The sequence below is a fragment of the Nerophis ophidion genome, linkage group LG19 (assembly GCF_033978795.1).
Source record: "Nerophis ophidion isolate RoL-2023_Sa linkage group LG19, RoL_Noph_v1.0, whole genome shotgun sequence".
NCBI classification, from domain to species: Eukaryota; Metazoa; Chordata; class Actinopteri; order Syngnathiformes; family Syngnathidae; genus Nerophis; species Nerophis ophidion.
This window is the reverse complement of record NC_084629.1, coordinates 18,859,979-18,869,976: the sequence shown is the minus strand read 5'-3', so window position 1 is coordinate 18,869,976 and position 9,998 is coordinate 18,859,979. Positions and strand designations below refer to the sequence as shown.

The 9,998-nt window shown below is 44.8% G+C and overlaps 1 protein-coding gene across 1 annotated transcript; it reads right to left on the bottom strand.

Annotated features, from left to right (window-relative positions):
- Positions 1-5,675: 5,675 nt before the first annotated feature.
- On the bottom strand, positions 5,676-9,109 carry LOC133537759 (putative olfactory receptor 13C6; the record flags this gene model as incomplete). The annotated part of the gene is made up of 2 exons (XM_061878843.1): positions 7,918-9,109; positions 5,676-5,687 (listed from the first exon to the last, which is right to left on the bottom strand). Coding segments are annotated over exons 1-2 (756 nt in total), but the record flags the coding sequence as incomplete, so codon positions are not given.
- Between the last annotated feature and the right edge of the window lie 889 nt (positions 9,110-9,998).

The following is a 9,998-nucleotide window of genomic DNA, read 5'->3' as shown; positions in this document are numbered from 1 at the left end:
GAACTCTTTTTATTTGTATTTAATTGGTTTTGGTTTGTGTGATCTGAGTTGATGCAGGTGCTGGTTGATCATGTTGACCTTCATTAAACTTCTTCCACAGGTCTTTTCGGGGTCATGCACTTCTTGTGGCCAATGTTTTTCTGGTGTTTGTCTTCTCAAAGACACAAAGGACGCACTGGGTCTCACTGTGGTTAATTAGGAGTGATGGAAGGATACTGTAAAAGGAGGCGAATAACAAACCAGGCTTCAGGAGAACACAATGGACCAACTAATTACAAGCCAGTGGTCACACCGAAGTGCCTTAAGGGGACGACGTGTCTGACAAACAAGCACCTTCTCCCAATGACACATCACAATAATCCTGTTTTTGTTATTATAGCACCTGTTAAACACAACAACTCTAGTATGCTGTCAACATGAGAAACTTCAGAGTGTTTATTTTATTTCATCATCAATACGTGTTGCAGGTTGTGATTTCAAGTTAAAAACTACATAAATCTCCTCTCTGAGCTGCTACCTTACCGTGGTAGAGGACTTTGCGTGTCCTAATGATCCTAGGAGCTATGTTGTCTGGGGGCTTTCATGCCCCCTGGTAGGGTCTCCCAAGACAAACAAGTCCTAGTTGAGTGACCAGACAAAGAGCAGCTCAAAGACTTCTATGGATTTATAACAAAATGGACTCAGATTTCACCGGGGCCCCGCTCTGGAGCCAGGCCCGGAGTTGGGGCACGATGGCGAGCGCCTGGTGGCCAGGCCTGTCCCCATGGGGCCCAGGCGGGCACAGCCCGAAGAGGCAATGTGGGTCATCCCTACTATGGGCTCACCACTCATGGGAGGGGCCATAGAGGTCGGGTGCATTGTGAGCTGGGCGGCAGCCGAAGGCAGGGCACTTGGCGGTCCGATCCTCGGCTACAGAAGCTAGCTCTTGGGACGTGGAACGTCACCTCACAGGGGGTGAAGGAGCTTGAGCTAGTGCGCGAGGTAGAGAAGTTCCGGTTGGATATAGTCGGACTCACCTCGACGCACAGCAAGGGCTCTGGAACCAGTTTTCTCGAGAGGGACTGGACTCTCTTCCACTCTGGCGTTGCCGGCAGTGAGAGGCGACGGGCTGGGGTGGCAATTCTCGTTGCTCCCTGGCTCAAAGCCTGCACGTTGGAGTTCAACCCAGTGGACGATAGGGTAGCTTCCCCCCCGCCTTTGGGTGGGGGGACGGGTCCTGACTGTTGTTTGTGCTTACTCACCAAACAGCAGTTCAGAGTACCCACCCTTTTTGGGTACACTCGAGGGAGTACTGGAAAGTGCTCCCCCGGGTGATTCCCTTGTCCTACTGGGAGACTTCAACGCTCCTGTTGGCAACGACAGTGAAACCTGGAGAGGTGTGATTGGGAAGAATTTCCGCCCGGATCTAAACCCGAGTGGTGTTTTGTTATTGGACGTTTGTGCTCGTCACGGATTGTCCATAACAAACACCATGTTCAAACACAAGGGTGTCCATATGTGCACTTGGCACCAGGACACCCTAGGCCGCAGTTCCATGATCGACTTTGTAGTTGTGTCATCGGATTTGCGGCCTCATGTTTTGGACTCCAAAGACATGCACCTGGGGATAGGTTGATTGGCACCACTAAATTGGCCCTAGTGTGTGAATGTGAGTGTGAATGTTGTCTGTCTATCTGTGTTGGCCCTGTGATGAGGTGGCGACATGTCCAGGGTTTACCCCGCCTTCTGCCCGATTGTAGCTGAGATAGTCGCCAGCGCCCCCCGCGACCCCAAAGGGAATAAGCGGTAGAAAATGGATGGATGGATGGATGTTTTGGACACTCGGGTGAAGAGAGGGGCGGAGCTTTCTACTGATCACCACCTGGTGGTGAGTTGGCTGCGATGGTGGGGAAGGATGCCGGACAAACCTGGCAGGCCCAAGCGCATTGTTAGGGTCTGCTAGGAACGTCTGGCAGAGTCTCCTGTCAGAGAGAGTTTCAATTCCCACCTCCGGAAGAACTTTGAACATGTCACGAGGGAGGTGCGGGACATTGAGTCCGAGTGGACCATGTTCCGAAACTCTATTGTCGAGGCGGCTGATTGGAGCTGTGGCCGCAAGGTAGTTGGTGCCTGTCGTGGTGGTAATCCCAGAACCCGTTGATAGACACCAGCAGTGAGGGATGCCGTCAAGCTGAAGAAGGAGTCCTATCGGGTTCTTTTGGCACATAGGACTCCGGAGGCAGTGGACGGGTATCGATGGGCCAAGCAGTGTGCAGCTTTAGCTGTCGCGGAGGCAAAAACTCGGACATGGGAAGAGTTCGGGGAAGCCATGGAAAACGACTTCCGGACGGCTTCGAAGCGATTCTGGACCACCATACGACGCCTCAGGAAGGGAAAGCAGTGCACTATCAACACCGTGTATGGTGCGGAGGGTGTTCTGCTGACTTCAACTGCGGATGTTGTGGATCGGTGGAGGGAATACTTCGAAGACCTCCTCAATCCCACCAACACGTCTTCCTTTGAGGAAGCGGTGCCTGGGGAAACTGTGGTGGGCTCTCCTATTTCTGGGGCTGAGGTTGCTGAGGTAGTTAAAAATTCCTCGGCGGCAAGGCCCCGGGGATAGATGAGATCCGCCCGGAGTTCCTTAAGGCTCTGGATGCTGTGGGGCTGTCTTGGTTGACAAGACTCTGCAGCATCGCGTGGACATCGGGGGCGGTACCTCTGGATTGGCAGACCGGGGTGGTGGTCCCTCTCTTTAAGAAGGGGGACCGGAGGGTGTGTTCCAACTATCGTGGGATCACACACCTCAGCCTTCTCGGTAAGGTTCATTCACGTGTACTGGAGAGGAGGCTACGCCGGATAGTCAAACCTCGGATTCAGAAGGAACAGTGTGGTTTTCGTCCTGGTCGTGGAACTGTGGACCAGCTCTATACTCTCGGCAGGGTTCTTGAGGGTGCATGGAAGTTTGCCCAACCAGTTTACATTTGCTTTGTGGACTTGGAGAAGGCATTCGACCGTGTCCCTCGGGAAGTCCTGTGGGGAGTGCTCAGAGGGTATGGGGTACCGGACTGTCTTATTGTGGCGGTCCGTTCCCTGTACGATCAGTGTCAGAGCTTGGTCCGCATTGCCGGCAGTAAGTCGGACACGTTTCCAGTGAGGGTTGGACTCCGCCAAGGCTGTCCTTTGTCACCGATTCTGTTCATAACTTTTATGGACAGACTTTCTAGGCGCAGTCAAGGCGTTGCGGGGTTCCGGTTTGGTGGCCGCGGGATTAGGTCTCTGCTTTTTGCAGATGATGTGGTCCTGATGGCTTCATCTGGCCGGGATCTTCAGCTCTCACTGGATCGGTTCGCTGCCGAGTGTGAAGCGACCGGAATGAGAATCAGCACCTCTAAGTCCGAGTCCATGGTCCTCGCCCGGAAAAGGGTGGAGTGCCATCTCCGGGTTGGGGAGGAGACCCTGCCCCAAGTGGAGGAGTTCAAGTACCTAGGAGTATTGTTCACGAGTGAGGGAAGAGTGGATCGTAAGATCGACAGGCGGATGGTGTGACGTCTTCAGTAATGCGGACGTTGTATCGATCCGTTGTGGTGAAGAAGGAGCTGAGCTGAAAGGCAAAGCTCTCAATTTACCGGTCGATCTACGTTCCCATCCTCACCTATGGTCATGAGCTTTGGGTCATTACCGAAAGGAGAAGATCACGGGTACAAGCGGCCGAAATGAGTTTCCTCCGCCGTGTGGCGGGGCTCTCCCTTAGAGATAGGGTGAGAAGCTCTGCCATCCGGGAGGAACTCAAAGTAAAGCCGCTGCTCCTCCACATCGAGAGGAGCCAGATGAGGTGGTTCGGGCATCTGGTCAGGATGCCACCCGAACACCTCCCGAGGTGTTCGGGGCACGTCCAACCGGTAGGAGGCCACGGGGAAGACCCAGAACACGTTGGGCAGTACATGAGCAATTCAAGGAAATACTGTAAATAATCTGTTCTTTCTAATCCATTTTCTACCGCTTGTTACTTGTTACTCTCAGAGTCTCCTAGCTGCTCAGGCAAATCACATTGTCTAAAAATGTATTTTCCAATCAATGACGCAATATCATATATATATATATATATATATATATATATATACATATATATATATATATATATATATATATATATATATATATATATATATATATATATGCGTATATAAAAAGCCCATCCCCGGCCAAATCATTTTAACCCAATGCGGCCCCCAGGTCAAAAAGTTTGGGGACCCCTGCACTAGAGTAAAAAGGAAAGGTAGCACAGGGCGAAAAACAATAAATAAAAAATCACTCCCGGGGGAGAGAAAAAGGTGATAGCAAAATCTACACGGTTCTAATAATAAAAAACAGCAATCTATAATTAATAATACCAAAAGAAAATCGCTCACAAAGAGGAGACAAAAAGATACAAACAGAAACTACACTATAAAGGGCTAAGGGCTACAAATTAAAGCGCTCCAAGAGGAGGGAAAAAAGAAGGCAGAGCACTCTGAAACTACCTAAAAAAACTGATCAGAAAACCTTAGCAAATCAAAATCACTCTTGTTCAGAGGGTACAAAGAAATCAAAGTATAAAGCAAGGCGACTTGGACAAGACTTTGAAAGACGGCTGGCGGTACACGATCAGACGATATACTCAACAAGACAGGGGAAGACATGAGGGAGGATAACACAGGTGGGCACAATCAGGCAATCAGGACAGACATCAGACCAGTGACACAGGAGGACGAGCAAGTGGCCTCAAACGAGAGAAGGATTAGATTTTCAACATCAATCAATCAATCAATAAATCAATCAATGTTTTTTATATAGCCCTAAATCACAAATGTCTCAAAGGACTGCACAAACCATTACGACTACGACATCCTCGGAAGAACCCACAAAAGGGCAAGGAAAACTCACACCCAGTGGGCAGGGAGAATTCACATCCAGTGGGACGCCAGTGACAATGCTGACTATGAGAAACCTTGGAGAGGACCTCAGAAGTGGGCACCCCCCCCCCCCCCCTCTAGGGGACCGAAAGCAATGGATGTCGAGCGGGTCTAACATGATACTGTGAAAGTTAAATCCATAGTGGCTCCAACACAGCCACGTGAGTTCAGTTCAAAGTGGATCCAAGACAGCAACGAGAGTCCCGTCCACAGGAAACCATCTCAAGCGGAAGCAGATCAGCAGCGTAGAGATGTCCCCAACCGATACACAGGCGAGCGGTCCATGCTGGGTCCCGACGAGCGGTCCATCCTGGGTCTCGACTCTGGACAGCCAGTACTTCATCCATGGTCATCGGACCGGACCCCCTCCACATGGGAGGGGGGGACATAGGAGAAAAAAGAAAAGAAGCGGCAGATCAACTGGTCTAAAAAGGAGGTCTATTTAAAGGCTAGAGTATACAGATGAGTTTTATGGTGAGACTTAAATGGTTCTACTGAGGTAGCATCTCGAACTGTTACCGGGAGGGCATTCCAGAGTACTGGAGCCCGAACGGAAAACGCTCTATAGCCCGCAGACTTTTTTGGGGCTTTAGGAATCACTAATAAGCCGGAGTCTTTTGAACGCAGATTTCTTGCTGGGACATATGGTACAATACAATCGGCAAGATAGGGTGGAGTTAGACCGTGTAGTATTTTATACGTAAGTAGTAAAATCTTAAAGTCACATCTTAAGTGCACAGGAAGCCAGTGCAGGTGAGCCAGTACAGGCGTAATGTGATCAAACTTTCTTGTTCTTGTCAAAAGTCTAGCAGCCGCATTTTGTACCAACTGTAATCCTTTAAAGCCAGACATGGGGGGACCCGAAAATAATACGTTACAGTAGTCGAGACGAGACGTAACAAACGCATGGATAATGATCTCGGCGTCTTTAGTGGACAAAATGGAGCGAATTTTAGCGATATTACGGAGATGAAAGAAGGCCGTTTTAGTAACGCTTTTAATGTCTGACTCAAAGGAAAGAGTTGGGTCGAAGATAATACCCAGATTTTTTACCGAGTCACCTTGTTTTATTATTTGGTTGTCAAATGTTAAAGTTGTATTATTAAATAGAGGTCGGTGTCTAGCAGGACCGATAATGAGCATTTCCGTTTTGTTGGCGTTAAGTTGCAAAAATTTAGCGGACATCCATTGTTTAATTTCATTAAGACACGCCTCCAACTGACTACAGTCCGGCGTGTTGGTCAGCTTTAGGGGCATGTAGAGTTGGGTGTCATCAGCATAACAGTGAAAGCTAACACCGTATTTGCGTATGACGTCACCCAGCGGCATAAAACAGGAAGTTTGCCAGACAACCCCAAAACAGGACTTCCCTCTCAGGTGTGACAGGCATGTGCTAAAACAAACAAAACAAGTGTTTGAATGTAAGACGCATGCATGCAAAATGTGCTTCATAACTTCATTCCTATTTTTCCAACCGTGCCATCAACTTACCCTCAAGATTCGGAGGGGGACAAAGATGAAGAAACCTCGGCCGAGTCTGCATCCACCTCATCAAGGCCGCCTGAGTCCACACCACCTACCAGTGCTGATGCAACACAAGCTTGGATGTATGCTTGAATTGATGTTAAAATGTTCCTGATTATTTTTATTTTAATAAATATTTAATAAACTACATGTATTTACAGTATAAATTGTAAATATTTTTGAATGATTCTTGCACAAATTATTTTATATATAACGTATATGTATTTATACCTTTTCAAGTTGGGTTCATTTTCTTTATTTTTTTAATTTTAATTGCACATTTGATTGATAAAAAAGTATGTTATATTTTTTGTTAAAAAAACTTTTATACTTTAATAAAATATGTTTAAGACTGAAAAAAAGAGTGTGTGATGTGCTTCACTCGTGGAGTAAAACGGGCTGGTCATATAGCATTGTTATAAAGTCCATTATTAAAGTGGCTGCCCAGAAGATACTATCATTGTGACTCTGTGCTGATTGCACACAAACACAAAAAAAACTTGTCAGGCTGTTACTGAGGCTTGTTACAGAAAATAGCCGAAGACACATTTGGCAACAGGTTCCTTTTAAGGGAGAGAAAATAATAGAAAATGCATGACAATGCGTGATGGCTTATGCAGTGATAAAGGCAAAACTAAATTTAGTGTTGCAATGCACATATATATGTTATAAAAGTATGCGCACATAAGTACATTTATTGAAAATAAAGAGATTATCAGCAAGGCAACGACAAGTTTATTTATAGAGCACAATTCATACAAAAGGAATTTTAAAGGGTTTTACAGAAAATTACAAGAAACCATAAAACAAACAAAAAAATCACAATTCAAATTAAAATGTGAGTTGTCATATGCACAATTGAAAAAAACGGGTTTGAGCCTGGATTATAGTTACATTAAAAATAAATTAGTACGGAAGTTGAAAGTGACAACCAATGTATACATGTGTCCATAAATGCACGGTATTGACAAAACAATAACTTAATGTTGATAAAGCAATACAATTATTGATATAAAATGACAACAGACAGCAAGGCTTCGTTCCTTCCTTTTTTTTTCAATTTACAGTATCCATCTTATAAACACCATGTGATAATGTGAATGACTTTTCCTAAAGAATCACATGGGAAAATACAGACTTAAATGCAATGACTATGGATGTTGTCAGTCATCCAGGTCATTGTGTTCTCTGGGCATTCAAACAACCACAACTGGATTATTTGGTTTGTCTTAGAAGACGTTTCCTCTTTCAAGTGTGATCATTTTCTTTAGTTCACCAGTTGATAAAATAATCTCTTGATGTGTTTCCATATTTCTTTCATTTTCACTCCATAAATGATTGGATTGAACAAAGGATTATACACAAAAATTTGTAAGGCCATTATTAAACGTACAAGTTTTGGAAGATCTGACTCCAATCGAGCAATGATGGCATCAAACACACACAAATAAGAGAAGATTAATAAAACCATCAGGTGAGGTAAACATGTCTCTGCCGCTTTTTTCCTGACTTCTACACAACTGTGATAAGTTACTATAAATATCTTTATGTACGTAAAAAGGATGAACATCAAAGGAACAACAACAAGATTCATCAATACAAACAAACCATACGCGTTAAGAAATGATGATTTTACACAGTGAAGCTTAAAAATTGTATTGTTACAAAAAATGCCTTTTGTTGTAAGGTCACATAGTTTTTTTTGAGAACTAATCACAGTTGCCACTGCAACCTCACATGTAGATAGAAACCAGGCCAAAGTCAGGAGGACAATAACAGTTCTTTTCCCCATGATAGTTGGATAATGCAGAGGTTTGCAGATAGACACATACCTGTCATAAGCCATGGCTGACAACAGTAAGAAGTCTGATACTGCAAATGAATAGTAAAGCAAATATTGAAACAGACAAGCAGAATAAGAAATGGTCTGTTTGTGAGATAAGATGTCAATGAAAAGTTTAGGGTAGATAGCAGTGCTAAACAAAAGAGAGTTTAGTGACAAAGCTGCAATGAAAATGTACATAGGCTCATGAAGGTCCCTGTGGATCCAGATCAGACATATAATGGTGCAGTTAGTGCAGAGGATGATAATATATATCGTCAACAAGATAACAAAGTAAAGATATCTATACTTGTCCATTTCTACAAAGCCACCAAGAGTTATAAATGTTCCATTGAATTCAGCTTCCATCAAGTCCTCCATCAAAAGATGCTGTCATGTCAACAAGCTCCTCCAAGTCTTCACGGTGATGTTGATGGAACTTGTTGTGAGCAGTCAATGCTGAGAAGAGTAAGAAGTCGTCCACCTGATAAAGATGACCCACAGGATGCAGACTGCCTGCGATTGGCCTCCAAGTTGAAGAGGCGTTCTCCTCTTTTACAAACCCCGTTTCCATATGAGTTGGGAAATTGTGTTAGATGTAAATATAAACGGAATACGATGATTTGCAAATCATTTTCAACCCAATTGAATGCACCACAAAGACAAGATATTTGATGTTCAAACTCATAAACTTCATTTTTTTTTTGCAAATAATAATTAACTTAGAATTTCATGGCTGCAACACGTGCCAAAGTAGTTGGGAAAGGGCATGTTCACCATTGTGTTACATCACCTTTTCTTTTAACAACGCTCAATAAACGTTTGGGAACTGAGGAAACTATTTGTTGAAGCTTTGAAAGTGGAATTCTTTCCCATTCTTGTTTTATGTAGAGCTTCAGTCGTTCAACAGTCCAGGGTCTCTGCTGTTGTATTTTACTCTTCATAATGCGTCACACATTTTCGTTGGGAGACAGGTCTGGACTGCAGGCGGGCCAGGAAAGTACCCACACCCTTTTTTTACAAAGTCACGCTGTTGTAACACGTGCTGAATGTGGCTTGGCATTGTCTTGCTGAAATAAGCACGGGCGTCCATGAAAAAGACGGCGCTTGGATGGCAGTATATGTTGTTCCAAAACCTGTATGTACCTTTCAGCATTAATGGTGTCTTCACATATGTGTAAGTTACCCATGCCTTGTGCACTAATGCACCCCCATACCATCACAGATGTTGGCTTTGCAACTTTGCGTCGAAAACTGTCTGGATGGTTCGCTTCCCCTTGGGTCTGGATGACACAATGTCGAATATTTCCAAAAACAATTTGAAATGTGGACTTGTCAGACCACAGAACACTTTTTCCACTTTGTATCAGTCTATCTTAGATGATTTTGGGCCCAGAGAAGCTGGCGGCGTTTCTAGATGTTGTTGATAAATGGCTTTCGCTTTGCATAGTAGAGCTTTAACTTGCACTTACAGATGTAGCGACCAACTGTATTTAGTGACAGTGGTTTTCTGAAGTGTTCCTGAGCCCATGTGGTGATATCCTTTAGAGATTGATGTCGGTTTTTGATACAGTGCCGTCTGAGGGATCGAAGGTCACTGTCATTCATTGTTGGTTTCCGACCATGCCGCTTACGTGGAGTAATTTCTCCAGATTCTCTGAACCTTTTGATGGTATTAAACTTTAGACTTTAGACTTTAGACTTCCTTTTTATTGTCA